The following is a 26,469-nucleotide window of genomic DNA, read 5'->3' on the forward strand; positions in this document are numbered from 1 at the left end:
CCAGGCTGGTCACGTGGTGCTGACGTAATTCACCCACACTGGTCACGTGTTTGACTCCAGTAGGGTCAGGGTAGTCAAGGTCAGCAACAGCAAAAGACGAAGTCGCGTCATTCTACGATTTACTAAGTTAAACTTGACTTATGTGACAAAAGTCAGAGCAGTCTTGCACCATTGGTTATTACTTTCGTCGAGAAGGTTATGCTTTTTTATAAGGGAAATAGACTAGACAGGATTCAAGTTGGTTTATTTATTCACATACTACACAGGCTAAAACCACATTGCAGTCAACAAATATGGTTGGCTGAATTACGTGATCTAAGGCTATACAGATGCAAACAACTTAAAGTACAACTAACAAAAACAAAGCATCTTCCTTGTGGACATAATGGGTATTACATAATGGGTATTACATCATATCTAAGACTAGTCTTGCCAGTTATGGGATCGGGTTATTCCTATGTCCATCGGATTTGGTGTATAGAATGCTGAGCTGATCGGCACCGTTTAGACCCTTGTTATGGATTTCATTGCGATGCGGAGGCAACCAGCATCGGATGCAGGTGAATTCAACAAGTTTTACCATGGCTATGTGCGCCCCGACGGACTAGAGTGGATGGATACAAAGTACAGTAGTATATAATCTAATGATAAGTTGAAAAGTATCAAAACATCGGTCTAGTTATCTCTTGGAATGGCGCAAATCTGGTAGGATTTGGGTGCGAGAACAAGACCCAAGGTGCCTTCCATTGACGGCGCAGGGGCACCTTCTGGTAGTTTGAATGTGAAGTGCTGCAGCAAGGTTGTCAGGAAGATGAACAGTTCCATCTTGGCCAGTTGCTCACCAAGGCACTGACGCCGCCCTAGGCAAGGGATAAGAGGGACAAAAAAATGAAGTGATATATGTTGATAGTGCCGCAGTGACATATGTACATACTCTCCCTTTTTACATGTTTTTGTCTTCATGATCATGACCAGATTCTATGATTAAATCTAAAGAGCCAGGTTCCAAGGAAATAATTTAAAAGGTAACATTTGCAAAACAAATGCATAATGTTTACCTTCTCATATAGTCTGCTCTGTTAATTCGCACTAGAACACATTCATTCATATGGTGACAGGAGTCTAAGTCCCTCTAAATTTGCAACATGATGTAACCCAACACTAGTTACCATGGTGACAGACGTCTGGTTCAGGTTATTGACCTTATTTATTTGTTTGGAGAAGAAACAGAGCAAAAACAATATGTTTTCCTTCGGTAAATTTAAATATAAACAACTTAAACTCACCCAGTGAGAAAGGAATGAACCACTCGGGACGGACGAGAGATCCTTCTTCGTCCAAAAACCTGTCCGGGTTGAAGGTTTCGGGGTCAGGCGCCACTGCCGGATCCATCATGGCGGACCACAGGTTGGGGATGATGAGAGTGTTCGCCGGGATGTCAAAGCCGTGCAGAACGGTCGCGGCGGAGGTTGTGTGAGGAACACTGAGCGGTACTGTGGGTCGGATCCGCTGAATTTCCAGGATGGTGGCCTCGGTGTAGGGCAGCTTTCCTCGCTGGGACAGGCTTGGAGGACTGGCACCGAACTCTTTGTCGATCTCGTCCTGCACTTTTCGCTGCACTTCCAGATGGCGCGCCAGGTACAGCAGCCCCCACTTTAGGGTCGTAGCTGTTGTTTCTGCTCCTGCGATGAACAGGCCTCTCACCGTGCTGATCATCCCCTTTTCTGTAATGGTGCCGTCCTGTCCACCCGGGGCCTGCTGCTGGGTCTCCATCAAGTACACGTCAATAATGTCCCGGATGTCGGAGGGGTCGAAAGTCTCTTGGTGTTCTTTGATCTTGATTTGATTTGATTTGATTTATTAGGATTGCAAGCAAGTACAATACTCGTGGGCCACAGGCAGCGGGGGGCTGGTGTTGTGGCCCACACACAAAACAATCACAAGCACACAAACTAGACACACATTTAAACCTAGTATAAGTATAAAAAATAAGTATAAGGGTACTAAAACAGCATAGATTAGAATACTAGTATATCAGTCCATTTAGCACTAGATACAGTTCATGCGGTTTCTAGCCGCCAGAATGTTCTCGTATCTGGGGCCACGTCTCCGGGTCAACTGGTGCTTCTGCTGTGTGAGCAGGTGGGCCCGACACATGTTCTTAAATATAGTGATGCTGCGGGCCTCTCTAACAAACTGAGGCAGCTGATTCCACAGCCGTGACGCATAAGGCAGGAAGCTGGCCTGGTACGTCTGTGTACGGCACCGAGGTAAGTGGAGGTGCGTTGCGTTCCGCAGCTGAACACGTGTGACCCTTTGGTCTCCTCGTGTGGTGGGAGTTAGTGGCTGGAGGTGAGGGGGGACTAGTCCGTTCACCAGTTTGTACATCAGAACCATGGAATGGAACTGCCTCCTGGTGGACAGACTGTCCCATTCTAACTCCTGCATGACGACACTTGATGGTGTACGTCTCAAGGCTCCGGTGATGAGGCAGCCGGCCTGGTAATGCACTCTCTCCAACATCTTGCTGGATGAGCAGGACAAGTCCCCGAGCAGTACGGCGGCGTACTCCAGTTTTGGTCTGACCATTGTGTTGTACGCCATTTCAAGTGCCTCCCGGGATAGCTTGCCCTGGAGTTTCCATAGGAAACCCAGGGTTCGCCTGGCCTTACTGGTTGTGATCTGGACATGTTCGGTCCAGCGTAAGGTTTGGTGGATGGTTGTTCCCAGGTGGGTGTAGAACGGCACTTGTTCAACTTCCTGCCCTGCGATGTATATGGGAGGAAGCTGTACCTTGCTTCTAGGGGACTTGATGCAAAGTACTTTGCATTTATCTGGGTGAAGTTGGAGACCCCAGTCGAGGAACCAGGTAGATACCAGCTCGAGGTCAATGTTAGTTGTTCTGGCCACTACCTGGGCTGTAGGTCCAGACTTGGAGAGCGAGGTGTCGTCAGCAAAACAGTTGGCTTTGATAAAATCGTCGATCTCGCTGACTGTTTTCATTCGTTTTTCATGCTCCTTTTTGAAGAAGGGCAACTTGCGTACCAAGGGGATAAACCGAGGGATAGAAGATCCGGGGGTCCCAGACCCACCTACCATCCCCCAAATCAATCGCATGAGCCTCTGGAACTCTGTGTCGTTGCACTCGAATCGCTCACCGAACGCCATGAAACAGATGATGTTAGAAACGGCATTTGACAGAAGAAGCGACATGTCCGTTGCAGTGCCGCCCTTTTCCGCAAGAATGTCAGACAAGGTGCGAGCCTCCTCTATGATTCTGCCCTCCAGACTACGTTTGCCCATGCCCAACTGACGGAGAGCGGTCAGGCCGACTTTACGTTTCACCTTCCAATCTTCCCCGTACCGGGCCATGACAATACCTGCAGAATGAAGAAATATTCTCAAATATCCTCAAATATCTGGAATCTTTTGCGTGTCTATTCTTTGTTGAGTAAATTCGTTAATTGTATTCATTTTGGGGCCAAATGACATGAAATTTGGCATGAAGGTAGAGTGGCCAAATACCCCAGACTTTTTTTTTTCATTTAATTGGTATAACAAGCTTTGAAATTGTTTTTTTTTTTTTTAGTTTTTGCCATTTTCAGGCAAACAAATGTACATTTTGGGATCTGGGGCTATAAAAACAGCTATTTTCAGACAAGTAAAAACATCTATTGTAGCTTGAAAACCCAAATCACCAACTGATAGTTCTAAATAGAACACTGGTTCTACATGTTCCAACAGCAGAAGGCGTTGGAAGATTCCATTGATGCATGTGGGTATAGACTATTGGAACACTTTTGGACAGGGGTGATTTAGGAACAATCCATTTGTGCGGGAGGGGATACGTCCAATTTGGTACGGGGGGTGTTGTGTATGTAGCCTTTTGATACATTTTCTCCCGAGCAAATGTTGACCTTTCTAGTTAAGATATATTTCCTTTTCTAGCCTCCCTATCCCCATTCTCGCTCTTTTTAATGCCTACGTATACCTTGGTCCTTGTCCGAGCCCATGGTTCCGGGAGGGCGGTCAGAAAATACTTCAGGCTGCTTGACGAACGCGTCCTGGATAGCCTTGTGCCTATAATTCATACAACATTAGACATAAGGGTAGATACAGTAGTACATCATGACTGTTGTGATACATTGACAGTAAGAGTTGATTACAAACCTTGCTCATCCCACAGCGCCAAAGTGATTTCGAATTACCGTGCGTTAATGTCAAAACGGAAAGGGCGTGTAACAGTGTAGCCATAATTTTAATTGTTTTAGTATTGCGTGCCACTAAGTTGTGTAATGAATGGGTCTAGTCTCGCCGTTACCAAGCCGGCTCCCATTAAACATTATTTACAGTCGTTGTATGCACAAGTAAAACCTACCCATTGAGCACGACAGCCAGTTTGGTGGCGATCCTCACACAGAAAACGTCCCCGTACTGCTGCCTCCAGGCCGCCAGGTTGGATAACAAGTGGCTTGGGCGAACGCTGAGTAGGTTACCGAGCAGGGGCAGTCCCCTCGGCCCTGGCGGGAGGTTCTTCTGCCGACCACCGGCGCCTAGGAGCCAGTAGGCCGTCAGAAAGACCAGGACCAGGACCAGGACGGACTGGAGTGTCAGGTTAGCCAGGAAACCACCCACAAAAGTCACAACCGACTCCATTTCTTACAGCGTATCGCCAACAAGTGCGCTGGACTTTGGACTGCACTACGGTCATGGGACACGCACGCTGTTGACCGTGGATGACTTCAGAGTGTACTACTCTATGGGGAGGGGATGCAGGGGCCTACGTTTAAAGACTAACGTTCTTATGAAAGCTAGAATGGACATTACGTAACTGTGAATATACCAGTTGTTAAATATCTGTATCTGTGCCAGCTTCGCAGGCACTCGACGCGGCGGCAGCTAGCTATATCACACCGAGCGACTTGTTACACTCAATCTTTGCACATCTAATTTAAGGAGTTGTTTAAAGCTTTCAAGTGATGATGCACCAACTGTGCTTGGTGGCAACAGTCTACGATAGTTCTTGGAAATATGATTTTAAAAAAGTATATATCTACCCATCGTGGATATATGACGGTATCTCAACATGCCCGACAGCTAGACCTGTATGAGTCTGTCGTTGCTGAGCTGCATCAAGCCGAACGGAGCGTTCCCACTGGGGTAAAGTTGACTGGATTGAACCCGAATCGAAGTCGGTCGCTGATTTATTCGACTCGATCCGGACAATTCTATCCTAGTGGGAAAAGGGCCATAGATAACCTTTATATTCATGCCCTATCGGGCTAAGTACAGGTATAAAATTGAATAAGCACATCTAATACCAAACCGTTCCTTGTCGCAGGTGTAGTTAATCCGTCATTGCGTGTACTGAACTTGTGACTTACATTACAGTATTAATCAGATCTTGTGAAATCCGATATATTAAGGTGAGACAGGAAGGCCATTTAAGATTATTCTTATGGCGGATTCTACATCGAAGTAAACAACGTATCTGGGCATCTTCATGTGGAACATCCTTAAGCGGAGATCATCAAATAGTTGAATGGATTTCCAAGAAATTAAGACCAACAATGTGCTTGGGAACGATTCACTTTAATAAGTAGACGTTTTAACATTCGACCAATTAATTGTTTCAAACACATGAATATGCATAATTACTTTATACCTACAATAGGAACGAAGCCATCTGTACACAAAACCTTAAAAGACTTCAATGACTGACTACAACTTGTGTTGTACCTTGTGTAGTTCGCTTAAGATGTACCATGTACCAAGGATTTCGACTAGCGTTTGGAAGTCCATATTCGGCTATGTGTGACAGGTGCTTAAGACACCGAAGTGTTTATTTCATCACTTTCGCTGTCCACAAAACTAGACGTGGGCGCCACACGAACAAAGGCGACTCCTGCCTTTTGATCATTGTCCTGATTACCCGCTGCCGTTGCCAGCTGTACCCGGTTAGATGGCCGGAACACTTGCTTCAGCGCCCTCCTGAAGTCCGGGATCCTAAGGCTATGTACTATCGGATCAGCCATCGGTGACAGAGTTCTAAAGAGATGCACAGCCACTTTGTGAGCTAATAACTGAGCATCAGACGCATTTCCCTCATGAACCAAGACAGCACGCCGCGAAACTATCAGAAATATGGTGGCAGAGAGGAAAACAAAGAGAACGACGATGTGTCGCGACAAGGTTTTGAAGGCGACCGTTTGATAAATCTTTAGGTGCTGGTTCGCATCTCTTTCCTGCTGTCGCCTAGCTTCTTTGAACACAAAGAAGTACAGTACGAAGATAACTAGAACGAATATTGCTTGGAATACGATTCCCATGTTTCTGATGATTGCCGATGCCCGGATGCTGTTCATAGCATCAGGAGCACATTCCAGACTGCCTGAGGCTTCCATCTCACCAGTGATAGCGACAGGTGCAATTCCAATAGAAATTGCTAGGACATCTACCACAAACATGCCTACTCCTACCTTCACTGTGGTAACCTCTATGTTATACTTTAAAGGGTGGCAAACAAAGCAATACAAATCTATGGCCATCAAGAAGTACGTACCGAATATTGCGATATTCGACAAAGCGCCGATGACATAGGTAAGCTCACATACTAACGGTACAACAGCATACAAATTTCCTCTCACAATTGTCACAATGTTTATAGGTATCAAAGTCCCGGCAAAGATGATCTCCACGACTGCCAGATGACATCTTAGGTAGTGTCTTGGTTTCTGGAGGGACGTCTTCTTGCAGACGAGAAAGATGACCAGCGTGTTGCACACGACGGCGACAACCACGCACAAGGCGTCGTACGCGATTTGAAAACCTTTGGACGTGGGGTTCGAGACGGCATCGAATCCCACAACGTCTCTTATACCTGTTGTCCTGTTCATTGTCCTCTTAATATTTGCCTGTGTGGATCAATTAAACTTGGGACTTGAAAGTTGCAGTGGAAGTAGCTAAAGCTGTTTCACCAGGAGTTGAGCCACGCCCACACAGCTGTAGATGGAAAGGATAAAGATAAGCACAGATAAATTTCTTGTCAAAATCTTGGTCAAAAACATCACGCATCTTGTATAGTGCACGCTAGTGAAATCCCCTGAATTCGAAGTTGGCAGTCCCCTTTAAATAGAGATAGAGATTCTTTGCTGACACAACAAAATAAAGGTCTCTACAATTTCACTACAACAACTACAGTGTATTGCAACAGCACCTCCTAATGCCGTTCCTATCTAAGCGTCCAGTGAACATTTCAAATTAATTTTTCAGTATACAACACCAAAAACACGACTGTTGGTTTAGGCATTATTACATTACTGACCCATGCATACGTTTTGTGTCTTCCTTACCAGTTTAAGTGGGAAAGTCCCATGTAAACAGGTCGTTGTGAATAACTTGAACTTGATATCCCATTAACCGTTCCAGATTAATGTTTTTGTTTAGTACCCTCCAAGAAAGAGAAGTAAACGACTGTCTACTTATCGTACGCTTGGTGTCTGCCTTACCTGTGGTTGTAGGACAGACCATTCACAGGGAAGCAGGAGTCTAATGTCTCGGTACGCACAGTTTAACGCTGGTGTCTCTATCGCACTGGCAGCTACAATACCTCTCCCTATATAGTGTGATACTTCCGGTTTAATTTGGTAGGGCGCAGCTGTGTGTTCCGATAATCATGGCTACTTTCCTAGAACTTAGCTGATAATCTTACGTTCCAATTCTCAGGTAATCAGGGGCACTAATAGAAATTTGTTATTCTCAAGTGATCAGACTTATGTGTACGGACGAAGGTATCCGTGTAAGTAGCTATAGGTGAAGGGTATCACCTGCTTGGGTGAAGGAAGCATCAGGTGAGGATATACTGGCAATTAAGAGGATTGGATCTTGATGTGCTAGAACCAATGTTTTAAGGGCGGGCTGCAGGAAGATAACAAACGAGTGGGATGCGCTCACTAAAGGGCATTCCACTCCTTGAAACCTTACCCAAATTAAAAATATAAGATGAGTTAAAGACGGCATCTCTCTCTCTCTGTCTCTGTTTCTCTCTATCTCTCTGTCTCTCTCTATCTCTCTGTCTCTCTGTCTCTCTCTCTCTCTCTCTCTCTCTGTTATCTATCGTGTGTCTGTGTGTCTGTGTTTGTCAACAAGATAACTCGATAAGGCTAAGATGGATTGTCTTCATATTTGGCAGGTGGGTACGTATTCATGATACCTCCAAATTATTATATTTTGGGCCAGTTGACGGCTTGTTTTTAATTTATTTTTTATACAAAATATATATATATTATAATCCAATTTCCGGAGTTACAGGTTTAAGACTGGCTATCTCCCCTAACGTTCGGAAGTAAGGTCTTTGTTTCATCCTATTATCGTTATTTTCTTCTTAAAAGCATGCTGAGGTCTGAAGTCTACCATACGCCCAGTAATATGTCTAGTAGTGGCAACGCAATGTTTTGTATCTCGGTACTCTACTGCGTAAATGAAGGCTCGACATAGTAAACCCCAATACTGTTTACCAGAGTTTACAGATTCGAATCTGTGTTTAAGGAATATTGTCTAAGTTCAGGTAAGTTTATCCGTCACCTTGGTCACCATTGAATTATAAATCAAATGCCTTTCATATCTGCAGCGCCATCTTCAACCGCCAGGGCCTCTGTTAGGAGTGATTCGGCCCCTTCAGCATCCACTTCGGGGACTCCGACCAGGTCAGCGCGAAATCCAGCAGTGTTTATGATGTGTACCGGCCGTCCATTTCCGTGCCGTGTCAGCAGTCGATGCGGGGCGGTACGTGGGCGTTCCCCCCAAACACTCAGTGAATTCGTAATCTCCAAGCAGATCCCTCTCGGTGGCAAAAAGACAGTATCAAATTGGCCAGGCAGTATCCATTAGCCAGAGAAGGTAGCCGGCCACCGACGGTTGGTGGGGGTAGCGACAAAAAAGGGCCATATATAAAAAGCTAACGATCATTCCCCCACAACCTCTGCTAGAGTAGTGAATTCTAGGGGTACGAAAGAATAAGCTTTTCAGATTCTATTTCATAAATACTACAGTAGAAGCAAAAGTAAGGCCTCTTATCAAGCAAACCTTGGTAATAAAACACATCTAGCTTTGAGAAAGCTGAGACCCACCTGCCTTTTATGCAGCCTAGTAGTCGGAATGAGGACTAGGTCTTGAAATAACCTGAGTGTACCAGTTTTACAAGAGTGTTAGATCCAGAAATAACCGGATTGTACTAGTTTCGGCTTTTTATTATGCAAACGTCTTGAAAATTGTCTAAATCCATTGGGTGGCCATTACGAGTTAGGCGGATATTTAAAAACATGGTAATCTAGAACTAATGTATTAGTCCTTGGCGACCTGTAATGCCCCGGCCTGTTTGGCCGTAAACAGGGTTAGTAGCAATGTTTACACATTAACTAAACCAACTTCGCCTCTGTGTTTACCTTTAGGGGCCCGTCAGTTCCTGAATCAGCAAGATAAAAGTTGCCGAAATTTACGCGGTTGTTTAATCCACCCCCATATTGACCAACACGCCCCCTACACCCACGCTTTACAATAAACACTAGTTACTGGTAAATAAATGACATGTAGGGTAAGAATTAAAGTTTGGTTAGTCAACTAATTCTAGAGGCTGCCAATGGTCAATTAATTTTGCTGAAGTAGGTTTTTTTTAGTTATACTATGTGTGTTTATTCATTTGCTCAACCTTCATGACCACGTAGATTTCATAATGAAGGCACCTTTTTATCCAAAGTTTTTTTTTTAACTCACCGTGTGCTCGCATCAGTTTTGGGGTTTCCAGAGGACGCCATCCATATAATCAAATTAACATGGCCTAAGGGGTGGAGACGCGCTTTAGCATCTAATCCCCCTGCCGTTTTCCGAAAGTATTGCAGGCTTCAGAACAGGTTGTTAGTCCAGTAGTAAAATCTTCATTGCCGTGGTAAATCATAACTACTATATATAACTGCAAATATATAACTATTTAGAAGTACACGTCTGTAGATACATGTATCTACAGACGTGTACTTCTGATGTAAAGGTCCTGTCACATTTGTTCTTAGGCTAAGGGCAGCAAATTGGGGGGGAGAGGGTCTTAAACGTATCGTACTAAACTTCAGATGTCTTACGAGAGAAAATACAGGTGCAGATGTTTAAGCTTGTCGTTAGTCGGTCCTGTCAAAACTGAAAACCCAACGACAGTAAAAAAAACACAGACAGTGCACGTTACCCCCCCCCCTCCTTCACCTGGCAGTGACGTCTCGAAGGTGAAGGTGAAACAATTTGTGCCAACAATTGCACCACCTTGCCTTATATGGACATGACAGACAAACATGGTGAAGAGTGTGTACTTTTATCCCTCGCTCTGTCGGGCATGACAAAGTGTGTGGACCCGCAAACATTAGCCAACACCAATCCGTTCTCGGTCGGTCAATATACATCTCATTAATGACCAATCGTCGACAATACTTAACTTTCAAATATGGCCTCCAGTACCCAATGTATGGTTTCTTTCTTTCTTTATTCCTTTATTTGAATTTACCACATGCAAAAACAAGTGGAAGGGAGGACAAAACAGGTGTATCAACGCCTTTACAAGTTGTCCTCCCAAACCTGAAATGATAATACAAAACAATACGGAACCAAGTCAAACAATAAACATTAGACATAAGACATAAAAAATCAGTAGACATGAAATATACAATTCGGTAAAAGTTATACACAGAATTGATTATGTACAAAAATTATCCCTGTTAGTATATCAAGATCTCACAAAAAGTCAGCTTAGTGCAAAGTAGAGCATCTACATTGCACACTGAACTTTGATAGATTAGACAAATAATCTACACACAGCGATATTTTTATTCAAATCATTCGTGAAAAACTCAACCATAAAGTATGGTGACTGTTAACGAGTTATCAATACACTGACTACAACTACATTCACTATGTTCATACGTGTTAGTAAACTGCAGATTGTTCGTAGACAATAAAAACCTTAGTGAAATATTAAAGATTAAGTAAGCAAGTGAAGTGGATGCCCTCAGACTGCGAGGACAAAGCATGACAGTTTTTCTATAGCTGATTGTGCAATGCATATGCGGCTTCGCCATGGCTCGCGTTTTCAGCCAAGCACACGGGCGGCCACTACTCTTCTAGATAAGCATTTGGAGTTCTTTGGCGTGCAGATTTTTGGCGCTTGGAGGCTAAGGCCTGAAACTCTCTTATCAAGCCAGTCGAACTTCACAACCACGTGGTCCCGGCAGCTTGAATGCAGAGTTGGTTTAGTAACGGCTCAAATGCAGTCGTGCCTTTTTTATATCTTATAAATTGTACGCTACTGGCAGGTGAACAGTCCTTAAAAGGGTCACGCTGTAACTGGTCAAGTCCTTGTGGGCTGCACATCAAGCAGAACATACCACTCTTCTTTAATGCACAAGTCCCCCTACCTGTCCTTATACATGTATACACACGCTGTCGACTTGTTTGCTAGAAGACGTCGGTTCTGTAGGATATATAGATGGTACCCTGGCCAGGTACACACCCTCCCACACCCTTCTTTCTTTCCCCGCATTCCTAGGAACAGTCCAAATGAGGTTGATGATGTGCCTCTTAAAACTTTCATTTATGTCCACACAACAGCCGTTACTTCTTCCGTAACGATAGCTAATTATCCGCGAAAATCAATTGTTTAAGCTCGTTAAGTCTTGTTACAAAATTACGGACCGTTATCGTGAAAACAAAAGGAGAGAAAGCTGTCGCGCCCCCCTGGGAAAGTCGGCACGGCCGAGGACAACGCCCTCACAGCCACACCTGTTGGCTCCTACTTAAACCCCGGGGCGAGTTTTTCGGCTCTCTTGGTCCGTTATATTCTCTGTCGGTACGGGCTGTACGCGTATACAGCTTACCAACACGGGAATATGGAGAAAGTCAGGCGGTTTCTATCATCGGTACTGGTGGTTCTTTTGTTGTGGAGCGTCGGGTCGTCAGGACAAGGTAAGAGCCGGACGTTTTTCTTTCTTTTTTCCCTATCTTTTATCTGTATAAAGATAGCTGCATAGCTGTTAGCTTTATTACGTGATACTCGTCTTCAGTTACTAGTTTTCTCCAACTTCTAAGAAGCTTCAAATTCCATATGAAACCTGCGCGCTGTTCCACTGATATATATAAATGATGACGATATATCTTTAAAAAGGAAAAATCGTTTATCAATGGTAAAGGTATGGATGGAAAGTGTGAAACAGACGTGTCTTTGTCACCGGGCGCTTGTTTGCTCAAACCGTGCGGCTTAAGATTGGCTTTTCTATTTTCCTTATTCCGTCCGGCAATGGCAAGAAAAAAAAGGTAAAAACGAATTCCTTGAACATATTGTTTCAAAATATTTCAAAACGATGCCGATATCGGAATGTTTTCTCTGCTAAAAGCACAAATAAATCGAGTGTTGTATAAGTATCCGGAGGTTGGATGCACCAGGTGAACTGGGTCACCCTAATCTGGCGTAACGCCCCACTTTCCTCTGCACTTGTTTTCTTTACACCGCTATTCCTCACAAATAGCGGACCCCAAAATATTCTCAAACCTTTGCTAAAATGGTCCAAAACATTATAGACATGTTTGGTTAACTTTTGTTAAATGGGTTCGTTAAATTGAGAAGAAAATGCAAGTTAGATATAGAAAGAAAGAAGTCAACAGCGTATACAGATGTTTTCTAGTTGTATCTGGTTTATGTTGGCTTTTCTTTTTGCACGATTGTTGTACTGTCTTTTTTGACATGGTCTTGTGTACTTTTACCCCGAGTGAGTTTGTATCAAGCCTGGCCTGTTTTGCGCCGCGATGCTTCTTTAAAAAAGACAATACGGTTCCTTTCAAACGTCTTCTTGATTAATGCGACTTAAAGGGTTGCGAACTGTTTGTCGTTTGTCCTAAATGGGGATATACATGTGTACAGGGTGGACTTTTCTCCTTCATAAGGACACTGGAGTTTCCACCGGAATTTCTGTTAATGCATTCGAGGAAAGCTGCACGAAGTCTTACCTTTAAGCATTTAAAGTATACGTAAAGGTATACGCGACTGAAGAAACAAAACATTTTCGCATACATTAATGTGTGCGTAAAGAATGGATTTTGTCCAGTGTCTCTCAATGAGACAACGATTTCGGTCCCTCAATTAGTGGACGTCGACAAAGGTATAGGCTTGCCATCGGTTTCGGTCCTCTCTTCTGTGTGTTTGTCTGAAAACGGAGATAGCGATTCAGGGCGGGGTGGTGTAGTCTTCCCTGTCCTGAATGGCGGGATGAGCTCCGTGCTGTCACGGTCTGAGTACGGTGGCATGACTTCTGACCGTGCACAATACCGCCCAGTCTCGTTTTTGTCCAAACCACAGTGCGTGCGCATATCTAGAGTGTTGAGCGCTCAGTTCCTATGAAAGGAGAGGACTAGGATTTTAATTAGGCTCGCATATTTTCTCATGTCAGACGTTTCCGATGACACCCCGCTATGTTGTGTGTTTTGTGTGGAATAGTTCTAATATAGGATAAATATGCGTATATTCAGTGGCGTAAAGTATGCTTCTTTCATAGTATCAATGCACCGGTACCTTTAAGTCACCAAGGTTGGATACTACGCCAGCCGAATGTTTCATAATGTTTAGAGCATACAGGAGTAGGCCAGCAGTTTTCTGGGCGTGTTTTGTAATGCTCAAGTTTAGCTCAAATTCGATTCGATTTGTAGAGAAAGTTAAGGCGTGGCCTAAATCTGGTCAGACTGCTCCCGAACGTCAGCCTTGGTTGGCTGGTGGTCGGGGGAAGGTTCTGAATGTGTGACAAAGGCTTAACGCATTAGACAGTATATCGTACTAGTAATCCGAACAGCATATATTGATTTTAAACTTTGCACGACATCTGAAAGTTATTTTTCGATGGATAATATTTTCCATTTTATGTATTTTGCAAAAACAGCCAAACTTTTTCTGCCCCATAGAAAATGAAGGCATCAATTGCCAGAGGAGTATATGTGTATATAGGACGATAAGAGAATATGGTGAGGTCACTTGAAGCGTGCGTGTGTGTGTGGATTAAATGTAGGCCGTGTAAATATTGAAATAATAAGGGGATCTAAAACTAACCGTGTGAATAATGAGTTTAATGCATATGTAATTTGAGTTTTATCACTGGTGAATGAAGGTGTTACTTACATCAATAAAGGCGTCAAAATCGCCACACCCACTTTGAATAAGGTCACCGTAAATTTCCCATTAATGACGTTATCATAACCTTTTTACTTAAACCATTTGATATTTTCCTTTTCGGCTGTGCGTTGTATTCTTTGTTGTTAATATGTAGAGATAGATTAAGGGCGTCAATAAGAGAGGCCACTGACAAGAAAGAAATGTAACAAGTGGTTATAAAAGCTACAGTTGTGAAAGTGCCACACACAGTTTAGCTTGACGTTTATCCTTGATGACGTTGTTGTAATATTTTTAGCACAGTCTTTGATGCTTTTTTTCGGTTCTTGGTTTTCTGTGTCAAGCCAGCTTAAGCTGGAGGACTTCATAGTACAAGGATACAAAGAACAAAGACATCCAACAGTCGGAAAAATAGTAAATCAGAGGGTGTTGTAGAAATATAGGCGTATACGCGCCACTCCCAGTTTGGATAAGATCTTTGTATTTTCTTCTTTTATCGGTCATAACTTTATTGTAAACTCCTAAAATTGTAAAGTCTCTTTAGAATTATACTGTCTTTTCTGTTACAATCTCCACACTACAAGTAGTGAATTTCGCAATAGCCTTTCAGACCAAAGCACGTGCTACAATCGGCATTCAGCACGGTAACGTATGCTGTCAATGATTAGCCTTAATGAACTTTGGTTGGTGTAATGAAGATTAAACATTGAGTGGAGATAAAAAATAATCAGATTAGATTAAGTCCTAATCAATGAATATGTAGTGTCTTAGAGTAAATTATCTGTTCGTAGAAGATGCCGTTCACTCATTCAGTCATTCATCTGTTCGTTCATTCATTCATTCATTCATCCATCCATCTATTCATTCATTCATTCATTCATTGGTTTACTCGTTCATTCCTTCGTTCATTCACTCCCACATTAGCTCAGCCACATTAGCTCAGTCAGTTGATCCATTAACATGTTTGTAAATGATTGGCACATAAACCTAGCACCTTTCAAATTAAGAGAATGTTCTGTCGAAACGAACGCCCACGCATTGTCAAGTAGACAAGAAAAATGTACGAAGATGGCAAATACCTGCGACAACTCGCGCGGTGTGTGCCTTCGCCTTTACACAAATGATGAGAAGAGAGGAGGAATACACAAATGTTGACTCATGACTTCCCTGTTTGTACAGACCCTCCTTCAACACACCGCACTCTCAAGCCACATAGCAACTGAGAAATGTTTTTCTAACATTTTACCGAGTTTCCATCACTAGTCAGTGGCGTATAGCACGGAGAGCCATGAAATAAAATACGTTAGAGAATGTTTGAATCTTAGAGAATGCACGTAGGAGGATAGTTAAACCCCACTGTTTCCGCTGACATATACTCTGTACATAGGATGACTTTACATGTATTTAGTTTTGTTCGATCTCAGACCATACGAAAGTCCCTGTACTTGTGTCAAGTCTATAAAGAATCTCTTATGTATATGTAGCATCACTGATGAGTGACTCATCGGGATAAAAATAGATAGATTTTAATAAAAAAAAGGACGTCGACCTACTTTTAGATGAACGTCCCACCCATGCAATTATAGAACACAATAGCGATACTAATGGCCTGTTCTATACCAGCTCAGTTGATGTGACGATGCAGGGCGTGGTTTGTGGATTACAACAATGATGTCTTGTTTAAAGCTTTGTGAAGTGAAACTACCCTTAGATCAACTTTAAAAACCCTTTACAAAAGACTTATACATCTATAGGTTATCAAAATGTCATGCGTGACTTGTATTGGTTTAGTTAAGGTGATGGGCCTAAGCATAATCGACGGATCACAAAAAAGACGCAGTGATGTTATAGTTTTGTTAAGTGTCTACATAATGTGTTTTGTAACATCTTTACAAGTGACGGATACATAAAAAGGTTATGAAAATGATGACCGAGCAGCCATTAAATGTCAGGGATTGAAAGGATTTGTTGGGTGCGTCAGAAGATTTGTTGGGATTAGCTAAGTACCGTTTGTCTAATCCGTGATTACACACAGGTAAGCATAGGGGTGGCAGGCGTACCTTCTTCGTGCGCATGCCCAGACACACCCTTTTCTAAGGAGTGAGACCAATGACCTCCGTAAAGTGAAGCTAGGTGCTCATTTTTACCTGAGTCAAGTGAAAAAATAGGTGTTAGGTACCTTCCAAAGGGCACAGCATTCAGGCCTGCTAAGGATTTGAACCCAGAACCTTTAGATTCTAACAACTCTAGGCAAACAAAGCACGTTGCCGCCTAAGTTAGGCTCTAGAAGACCATAATCCTTCATGCCACGCCCTTGTTGCTGATTCCCACCGACACCTGAATCACTAACGTTATATCTAACACTTTTATACAGCTAACATTTACAAAACGCACTTATATCTAATACTTTTACGCAGACTTGTCAAAACTTTGCCCTATTATCCTCTTCCTCCTAAACGCATCTTTGTCTTATAGTCATCGAGAAGGATATTGTAGGTTGCAATGACTAATCATTTGTGAAACCCAAGTCGAAAATGTGTACAGGCGTATAGTGCACATACATACATTACAGGTAACTTCAATCAACGGTGTAAGATGTACAAATAAGCTAAACATACCAAGAAAGCGTCCTGTTCATGAAGCTAAATCAGAGAATGTAAGAAGTTCTGGTTGAAAAGTAGTGTGTAAGACATTCCGGAATGAAAGTTGTTTTCCTTCCACTACGTACTGTAAATATCTTAGATGTATCTGTGCCTCAATGATTTTTATACCTGAATCAGTAATAGATAAAGATGTGTTTTATCTAGAAACCAACCACTAAACTTAATCAGATATTTAATCCATCTGTTTAATGGGAACCATAGGTTAGTCAAACAAAGGATGCATCTCTGGAATGCACCGTCCAGGTGGACGAAAAAATGGTGGGGAGAGGGGGGGCTATAGCTTCTTTTCCACACCATTCTTACTTCTTAACACGGCTTTTCTGATATTCATATCCAAACGCACACACACGTTCATTGTAATAGTGGCATTATAAATGTGATGGCTCTTATTTCCGTTTTGCTGACCGTTTGGAGAAATATGACAGCTGTCTTTCGCCAACATTCCTTTTCTTCCTCAGCCCAAAGTCCAAACAGTAACGCTTCGTCCGTAGCTCTTTTATTTATTAATTGACCGAAGATTGCCTGAAAATAAGCTGATTGCTTGCTTCAGTACTTCTCCCTCCGTGTTCTTTGTGTTGCTTGTGGCGCTCCTTATTCCTGTCCAAACTACCCACCTGAGTGGCGTGGCCGGTAGATGTCCGCCATTGTGGACAGCAAATACGAATAGACAAGCTCTGCTTATCATGAACAAGAGACCACGCATTTCGACATATTGAGGAAAACACAACTCAAGGGAAGGATAGGAAAAACCTTTACAAGAAAAACGTATTGGCAACGTCTTACTGAAAATATTTTCTGGGCAAGCTTAGTGCAAAAGAACGATCTAAGTTATCGTGAAACTCAGATATTAAATGTTAAACTTTGGAATATAAAGCCGATTGGTACATTCTCGGTTATGTTTATCTTTCGTAAATCTCCTTATGATACATCCAATTACAGCAGACGTCTTTGTGAAAAACAAGCAAACAAACAAACAATAGCAAAGATTCCAAACAAATTACTTAGACATGGAAAACAGATGATTCTTTGATGATATGTTTTGTGTGTTAGGGATGAGCCGGTCCATGACGGGATATGTAAACATGTACTCAGTGGAGACAAACATTGTACCACAAATATTCCTGTTAGAGGTGAACTGAACGGGGGATGGAGCGTGGATCCAACTTACAATCTTGTCCATCCTTTAGCATAAAGTTACCGAAAAGGTACCATGGCCGTACTAGGACATACATGTAGACGCAGTGGGTTGTTAATCTACCGTATCTTGACTACGGCATTTGAAGACGGAGCCTATTCCTCTTTTTCCTTTGCTTCTAACCTAAAAAAACGGACTTCACAATCCCATTTTCACTTCTGTGTAGTGAGAAATGCCGTGTTAAGTGCCTTTTTGAAGGATAAGCAACCTCCTCAAATCTGAAACTGTATTTTCACGATGGGCGTGGCAGTTTCGTCCCCTATAGACTTATCTTGGGCATAGCATACAACGAACAGCCCTTCTGATCTTTTTGGGTTCAAAAACCGACGAAACAGTAATTCCAGTTGTAGATTATATTCTTTTTGTTTAGCAAAACAGGAATCAACTCACCATGTGAATAGTAAACATGTAAGTTTCTTTGTACCAAAAGACGAAAGCAAAAAGCGGCAGTTTACCGTAGCATCTTTACGCCCAGCGAACCCGAACCGATTAACAAATAGGGTGTAACCCCCGAGTAGTGCAGTTTTCCCTGGCCCACATACGTCAAGAATGTGACGCTATGACAATGATAAACCACAATCACCTCATCTTTAAACATGCCAGGGCAATCGAAAAACGTTTAACCTGCTTCGACCATTCTTATTTACTCACAAGGGCGTCTCATTGAGGACACTTTGCGTCTTGTTGGCCCCTTAAGTTAGATCAGTGCCCCTCCCCATTGATAGCATTATCCTGGTCGAGGACATATCATATTACTTGAGTGGTATTAATCTATCAACGTTAACATTCTCGTCATGTTTCCAATAACACGCATTCTATGTATAATAAAACACTGATTATCAAACATTGTATCTGTAATGGCGTTCAGTGCTGTTTTTATAGTACTCTTAGTATTTCGAAGATATCTACGACCACTGCTACTACAACATTTGAATGACATTGTGTATCTTTGGTGGACAAGCTATCCGGTAAAACATCTCAAAGCTCGGGCACTCGGGCGCTCGGGCAGGGCCTGGCCACATACGTCGTACAATTGCCGTACGACTGCGCGTTCTTAGTGTCTTGCAGAATTACGTTGTCCTGTTTCATAAAATGTTGTCTAAGATTCTTGCAGGCAGTTTTTCAAACGAAAGAAGGAAAAGAAGAAGAGTTAGTTTTGCAGTCTGCTTGAAAATTCTGTGTCACTCAAAATCGTACGACGACCAGCGATGTTCTCGCGCCGTTATCTGACCATTCCGTGTGTTTATATTTTCCTGCTGCTCAAAGCGCCACCCACACGGGGCATAGTGGACACGTTATGCTGAGCACATCTTCAAATAATGTGTTTGTTGAGAAATGGGTCAGACAAACAGACGGTGCATCTCAGGAATGCACCTTCCGGACTCATGGGGGCGAAGGTCTTGTGTTCTATAACTTTAGCGTGACTTTCCTAAGCCTGTATTGTATCCTTACTACTCTGAGGCTACTGGACATAAATCGTTGCACTTGAGTCCTCTTTGAACCACAGATCCCTCCCTCTTTATGTATTACGCCCGTAGAGTCATTCTAAAGATTTGCTGTTATTGTATCCTACTATGGGTGTAACAGCCAAAAGCTTTATTTGCTTTCCACTTTTTTAATCTGTGCCAGTTTACGTCCACTTGTCAATTATCGACCATTACGGGAATAGATCACATGATATCTGATATGTCATAATATAACGCTGTCGGAAGATGAAGGTGTAAATGGGATAAATTTCTCTTTTCTAGTTCTCTTGGACTGCGTGACGACGAAAGGGAACATACCAAGTGGTCGCGTCACAAGTTCAGAGTATCATAGCCATATCATACGTTCGCAAAAACGAAGTCGGAAAAAAATCTCCAAACGTTTTGTACAATGGCAATGGCTGTCATTTTACGGTAGCCTGTGTGACATCCGATTACAAGTCTTTCATTGCAATCCACTGACTTTCCACAGCAAAGTCATACATAGATGCACAATACTCAATACTACACGTTTTTCATTTCGCAGACATCTGTAGTACGCCAGAGTTCACGGCACCTTCAGGGAACATCACTTCACCGAACTATCCAGCTGACTACAACGACCGGCTAGACTGTACCGCCCTCATCAGAGTACCCGGAGCATCAGGTGGGTGTGGCTAGCTTATAAAGTATCTACCAGACCATGGAGGTAGAAAAAGAGACCTCCATGACCAGACTAACAACACGGGTTCAAAAGCAGTCAAATTTAGCTAAAAAGGGGGAATAAGGGGCCATGGGAGTTTAGCCACCATAGAATTCGTAAAGAAATAATGTCATCGCACGCACAATACAGCAATCGTAGAAAGAAAGAGGCCAAGTAGTAATCGTGACGTTTTTGTAGTTCATCTAATGTGGGTCACAGTGGGTGTCGTCATCATTTTTGTATGCCGGGACTCCCATATTCGGTTACAAAAAGACTAGAAAGACTAATCACATGTAGAAGAAATGCTACATGGGATTTCTTCTTTTAACACTACCTAATCATCGTCGTCTTCCACAGGGTACCGGTTATTCTTCGAAGATTTTGAAGTAGAAGACCAGGACGGCAGCTCGTGCAAGGATGTGTTGGAGGTGGGCGCGAGCGACACCTATCCACTCAACCCGGTACTGACAAACCTGTGCGGTAACATCACGGTGCCCATTACCACGGTGTCCAGTCCCGTCGTCTGGCTCAACTTCTTCACCGACAGAAATGTCGCCAGGAGAGGCTTCTTCCTCAGATATGAGACCATTGGTAAATAGTCCACATCTACATTCGTCACACGTATTTGGGAGCGATTAAAACTAGTAGGTGCAAGTGTGATAACGATGTCAGCACTACTACACAGATAAACTCAAGTAACAACGGCTTTGAGTCCCCCAAAATCTCGGTCTTTCTGCCAAATGATCTCCAAAAACTTGTCACTTTAAATTGTTCTGAACTACGTTTAAAGAAGACGAACAAAATTCAATACTAATTTCCAAACGTTTTACCCAAAATATTAAAAGTAGTACAGAATTTTCGTACAATGATGCAAATATTTGCGAAGAGGACGCAAATATGATGCTGTAATTGGCTAGGCTATAGAATACTAGTACTATGAATGTGTTGCTAATCTGTAAGCGTAATACTTCCGACTTTAGGTGGATAATCAGGGACTCGCAAACTAAATGACCTTTGACCTACAATTAAATACAGTACTACCGACATAAGGTGCAAATCCAGTGCCGCTATCTTCCAACAAAGACAAGATAAACTCCTTTTTTTCTCGGACAGTTAGCCCTTGAACTTAAACAATGTTTTTCCATCCTTTCCATCCCAGTTCCGGCCACACCGGCGCCAGAATGTACGCAGTTCGGCGGAGTGGACCTGGTGTTTTTGCTGGACGGATCCGCCAGTGTCGGTACCGCAAACTTCGAGCTGGTCAAGGACTTCACCCAGCAAACTGCGGCAAAGTTCGACATCTCGGATGACAGAACAAGGTTAGAAATGACCAGTATATAAGGCAGACACATTTGGTGTACCGGTATGCTTAGATATACTAGTAGTGTCCTCGTTGGATAGATACAATTTGAGCATTGGAAAGTAACGGGTATTTTTGGCGACACCTCAGGTGCGGTGCCGATGATGTACTTTTTCCACGGGGTTGGATGAGAAAATTATATTCCTTACTAATACATTTTCCTTAGGAACAGGGACTTTGTTGTTTGTTGTTCTTTAATAAAACTTTAATGAAGTTTTTCAATGTTTTGAAACTTTTATTCTATGTATTCCTAGTAGGAAATTCTGTTTTTCAAATTAATTGATGTTACATGTTCAATCCTATTTTTTTTCTATGTGTTCCATGGGGGTTACTTATTTTTTCCATTCTACCCAGGCATGGAATTTGTTACTTTTTAATTTCCCGGAATTTTTGTTTCCTGCAGAGTTGCGGTGGCCCAGTACAGCAGTACACCCCAGGTGGAGTTTAATCTGAACACAAACTCAGATGTGGACACACTGTCAAATGCCATCGAGCAGATCACCTACATGAATGGTACATCCACATTTCTTTTGACTTGTCTAAAAGTGTGTGTCATATTCTTCAGTTTAGGAAAACTGAAGCTAGGGTTGGATAAAAATCAAATTCGATGGCCATGAATACAAAATGTAACTGTCTCACATAGGGCTGCCGAAAAGTAGAAAGAAGGAGAAAGTTTAACAATGTTTGTTTTTGTTCCACATTAATAATTATTTCTGTTGATTTGATTTACGTGTATAGGGGACTCCACCTTCACTGGCTTTGCCATCGAGTTTGTTCGCCAGAGTGCCTTCTCGAGCTTTAACGGTGCCCGCGACGACAAGCCTGACATCATGGTTGTTGTAACTGACGGTCAGTCCACAGATTCTGTGACCTCATCTGCCGCCACTGCAAGGTGAATACTCCTTACACAAGTTTCAGTCAGGAAGTATTGTTTAGGGTGTCTGAGTTGTGGTGGGTTTTCGTCTCTGTTTGTCCCAATAGCTTTGGTTGCATAGTGGGTGGGAGGTGATCTTGACAGTTGATTGATAGGAATGTCATGCCTGAAGGTGAGCCAACATGTGTAAGTGTATGGTATGTAGAAGAACACAGAAAGTGAGAAAGTGGTGTAATACCTGATTGAATTATATCATTTAATCAGGTATTCCCTCCAATTCCAATATCTTCACGACAAAAAAAGCATCTGAAATATGAGACAGTATTTCATAAATTCCATTGATTTCCTGTTGACAGGGAGCAGGGTGTGACGATATTTGCAGTGGGAGTGGGGACCAGTATAGGCCTGGCTGAGCTGGAGGAGATTGCTGGGTATACTGACAGGGTGTTACAGCTCAATGACTTCGTCCAACTGGCCCAGTCAGCTGATACCATCCAGTCCACCATCTGTGGATGTAAGTTCATCTTCCTTTTACTCAACATTTTAGAATCTCCGCTGGTTAGTTGATTATTGTTGGTTAGCATAATACATGTAACCAAAAAGTTTATTATGCCGATGTTTGCTCTTTAGTAGCTTATTACTAGTATTGGTAAACAGGGTTTTCTTTCCTAAACTACATGTACAGTGGCATATTGTGGGGATCCCGGAGCTCCAGTAAATGGTTACCGTCGAGGATCATTCTTCGAGGGAACTACCATCACCTTCGGATGTAATGATGGTTTTCTCCTGGTGGGCTCTACCAATGCCACCTGTAGGGGGGACGGCACATGGACAGATCCAGTCCCTACCTGTATAAGTGAGTTCACTTCATTTTTTACTCTATTCCTTCATTAGAATGACACAGCAAAAAATTATATTAAACAATTAATTATGATGGCCTGTTTACATTACGTGATTGGAAGATAAATGTTCTCTTTTTTTCCAGCTCCCTGTAACCCAAACCCCTGCTTGAATAATGGTGTGTGCCTGGCAGCTGGGAACTCCTACACCTGTGCCTGCACAAGTAACTACCAAGGGAACAACTGCCAGTATTGTAAGTTGCCATGAGTATCATCTACAGAGAACATTTAGTCCTCTGTAGATGATAGTTAAATGTGATATGCAGAAATCTGCAATTAATTATGCTATAAGCATACCATAAATTAGATGCAATTTCACAACATGACTGAAGGTTTCTTGCTGTATCAATATATCTACAACACAGATTATTTTTCATTTTTTCAGATACCCCCTGCCTGGTTCGTAATCCTGAGTTTGACCTTATCTTCCTGTTGGATGAGTCTGGCAGCATTGGCGTCGAGAACTTCAAATTCGTCAAGGACTTCACTGAACGTATGGCCAACAACTTTGACATCTCTCCTAATGGCACCAGGGTGGGCGTGGTGCAGTACAGTAACTTCCCAGGCACAGAATTCAGTCTCAACACCTTCACAGACAAGGTGGACGTGCTCGACGCAATCAGTAAGATCAGCTACAATGGCGGATCAACCTTCACCGGCGCTGCCATTGACTTTGTACGGACCAACGAGTTCACATTGGTGAACGGAGACCGCGCCACTGTACCAAACATCCTGATCGTGCTGACAGACGGAAACCCCAATGATGACGTGAGCGGACCAGCCATCGCCGCAAACAACGCGGGAATCACGACGTACGCCGTCGGTATCGGAAGCAACGTGGATCAGAGCAGCCTGGTACAGATGACGGCCGGGAGGGCGGGGCGAGTGTTGCAGGCTGCGAACTTCACGGACCTGACAACAGTCATCGAGACTCTGCAAGAGAATGTGTGTGACGGTGAGTACTTGATCAAGTCCTTTAAATTCACTGTATCCAGTTAAGATACACACACAAACATACACGCACACGCACACACACATACATGTCGTTCGTCCGTCACATATACACACATACACACATTATACCCTCACACACACACACACACACAAACACACATGTGTGCACACATACATGTACACATACACACAATGCACTGTGATACACACAATACACACACACAGTACACACACACACAAGTCACACACACAATAGTCACATACACACACGTGCACACACACACACACAATAAACACATATACACAATACACACACCACAATACACACACACACACACACAGTCTCACAAAGTGGTTATTCAAAGTATTATGGAATTAAAGGCTAAGATTAGTACTTAGTATCGACTGTGAGAAACATGATTTTGTAAACTCTTGTTCAACACACAGCTGTGTACTGTGGTGACCCTGGCACACCCATCAATGGTTTCCAAGTTGGTACTTACTTCGAGAATGACCTGGTGACCTGGGGGTGTAACCAAGGCTTCCAGCTTGTCGGTGCAGTGAGCTCCGTGTGTCAGGGGAACGGTGCCTGGACCAATGCTATCCCGACATGTGTGGCTTTAACAACTCCTGCCCCTACTCCTGCTCCAGGTATTGTACAGTACTTCTCTCAAGTTTTCATTCTCTAAAGTTTTCATGAAAGTTTAATGCTATGTTCAATGGATTTGTCAGGGTAGAGATAACGATCGGTCTGAAACAGCAAGTCATTACCAGTAGAGATGGCGGGATGGTATAGGAATGAGCTTTTACACTCATCGGAGGAATTTCAATGTCTATACTTTGATATATATCCCTATGTATACATTATGTACCATGCAATATAGTGCAAGTGTAATGCAGTCTTCTTGTGGCAGAGACCCCTACTGTGAGAAGAAGTAGCTACAGTCTGATGCAGCCTCAATGTTTATAACAGTTCCTGCCTTTCTGTCCGTCCCAGTCTGTGCCAACCTGGCCTACCCGGGTGCCGATCTGGTCTTCCTCCTGGACGGCTCCACAAGCATCGGTACTGACAACTTCCAACTGGTCAAGGCCTTCACTAAGGAAGTCATCCGTAATTTCGCCATCTCGCCAACCGAGACGAGGGTGGGGTTACTGCAGTACAGCGACACGACAGACAACGAGTTCTTCCTGAACGAGTTTGACACCAGGGATGAGCTGAACACTGCAGTAGACAACATTGTGTACAAGACAGGTGTGGATGAGGCTTTTAAGTTATGTAGCACCATAACTTTGCAGTGTGATAGCGTGTGTTGAGTCCAGTGGTTAGTAGTGTACATGTGTATACATGTAGTCCAGTGGTTAGCAACACTGCCTTTGGGCCAAGAGATTGAGAGTTCAAAAAACTGGACACAGTCCGTAGGACGGGACGTTAAGCTGTGGTCCATTGTTCATTGTGCTTGTTAAGATCATTCCACTTTACTATTATTGTATTATAAGAACACTATTAGATTGCTAAAGACTAAGTGCTACATTATACTAATTGATACATTGTGGCAGAAATTATATCTATTTCCTTCCTAATCTAAGGTGTGTTCTTTATTTGATAACATGTTGTTTTCTCAACAATGCCCCAATCCTTAAATGATTATATCTAAAACTAACACAGCGCTTATCATGTCCCCCAGGTGGAACCTTCACTGGATTTGCAGTGGAGTTTACCCGACAGATCGCCTTCCGAACCTCCGCGGGGACGCGTGACAACTACCCCGACATCCTGATCGTCGTAACCGACGGCAACTCGCAGGACGTTGTGACGAGCGCCGTGGCCTCTGCCATCGACCAGGGCATTCTGATCTACGCGGTCGGTGTGGGAAATGGCGTCGATTTCTCAACGTTGTTGGAGCTGACGGGAGGCGTGAACTCTCGCGTACTGCAAGCGTCGGACTTCACCGGACTGGCTACTGCTGCGCAAACTTTACCCACAGTTCTCTGTGCTGGTAGGAGCATATTATTCTTATGATATCACATGTACTGTATGTGTACAGTACTTAAAAGCATCCAGTATAACTGGGTTTAGAAAGTCAATTTTTCAGTCATTCTTGTAATAATCAAGTTGAATCAAATATATTTTTATATAATGCTATTCCATTGCATACTGATATTTTGTCAGGCA

General features: G+C 43.0%; 2 protein-coding genes across 2 annotated transcripts in view; one reads left to right on the forward strand and one right to left on the reverse strand.

The window, feature by feature from the left end:
• Positions 1–237: 237 nt before the first annotated feature.
• Positions 238–4,676, reverse strand: LOC109474171 (cytochrome P450 2U1-like). The gene is made up of 5 exons (XM_019774420.1): positions 4,379–4,676; positions 3,992–4,080; positions 2,963–3,380; positions 1,287–1,837; positions 238–860 (listed from the first exon to the last, which is right to left on the reverse strand). Exons 1-5 carry the CDS (start codon positions 4,654–4,656, stop codon positions 676–678), a joined length of 1,521 nt encoding a protein of 506 aa, XP_019629979.1. The 5' UTR covers positions 4,657–4,676; the 3' UTR covers positions 238–675.
• Positions 4,677–11,811: 7,135 nt separating this feature from the next.
• The window catches only part of LOC109474115, a 60,182-nt gene continuing 45,524 nt past the window's right edge, over positions 11,812–26,469 (forward strand). Inside the window, exons 1-13 of the mRNA XM_019774322.1 lie at positions 11,812–11,997; positions 20,054–20,173; positions 20,567–20,800; positions 21,369–21,528; positions 21,973–22,082; positions 22,308–22,461; positions 22,800–22,957; positions 23,129–23,299; positions 23,429–23,536; positions 23,728–24,297; positions 24,744–24,947; positions 25,294–25,548; positions 25,982–26,293. Coding sequence (XP_019629881.1) covers positions 11,922–11,997; positions 20,054–20,173; positions 20,567–20,800; positions 21,369–21,528; positions 21,973–22,082; positions 22,308–22,461; positions 22,800–22,957; positions 23,129–23,299; positions 23,429–23,536; positions 23,728–24,297; positions 24,744–24,947; positions 25,294–25,548; positions 25,982–26,293 — 2,632 coding nt within the window. The 5' untranslated portion in view covers positions 11,812–11,921. The remainder of the gene's footprint in view (positions 11,998–20,053; positions 20,174–20,566; positions 20,801–21,368; positions 21,529–21,972; positions 22,083–22,307; positions 22,462–22,799; positions 22,958–23,128; positions 23,300–23,428; positions 23,537–23,727; positions 24,298–24,743; positions 24,948–25,293; positions 25,549–25,981; positions 26,294–26,469) is intronic.

The sequence above is a fragment of the Branchiostoma belcheri genome, unplaced genomic scaffold (assembly GCF_001625305.1).
Source record: "Branchiostoma belcheri isolate BF01 breed outbred unplaced genomic scaffold, Haploidv18h27 scaffold30, whole genome shotgun sequence".
Lineage (NCBI taxonomy): Eukaryota > Metazoa > Chordata > Leptocardii > Amphioxiformes > Branchiostomatidae > Branchiostoma > Branchiostoma belcheri.

Bases quoted from the DNA above. Each gene is read 5' to 3' on its own strand.
- LOC109474171 (XM_019774420.1), bottom strand. From the start codon at position 4,656: ATGGAGTCGGTTGTGACTTTTGTGGGTGGTTTCCTGGCTAACCTGACA. The intron at 4,081-4,378 runs GTAGGTTTTACT...TATGAATTATAG, and splicing joins CTGGCTGTCGTGCTCAATGG to GCACAAGGCTATCCAGGACG. The intron at 3,381-3,991 runs GTATACGTAGGC...TTCATTCTGCAG, and splicing joins GGGCTCGGACAAGGACCAAG to GTATTGTCATGGCCCGGTAC.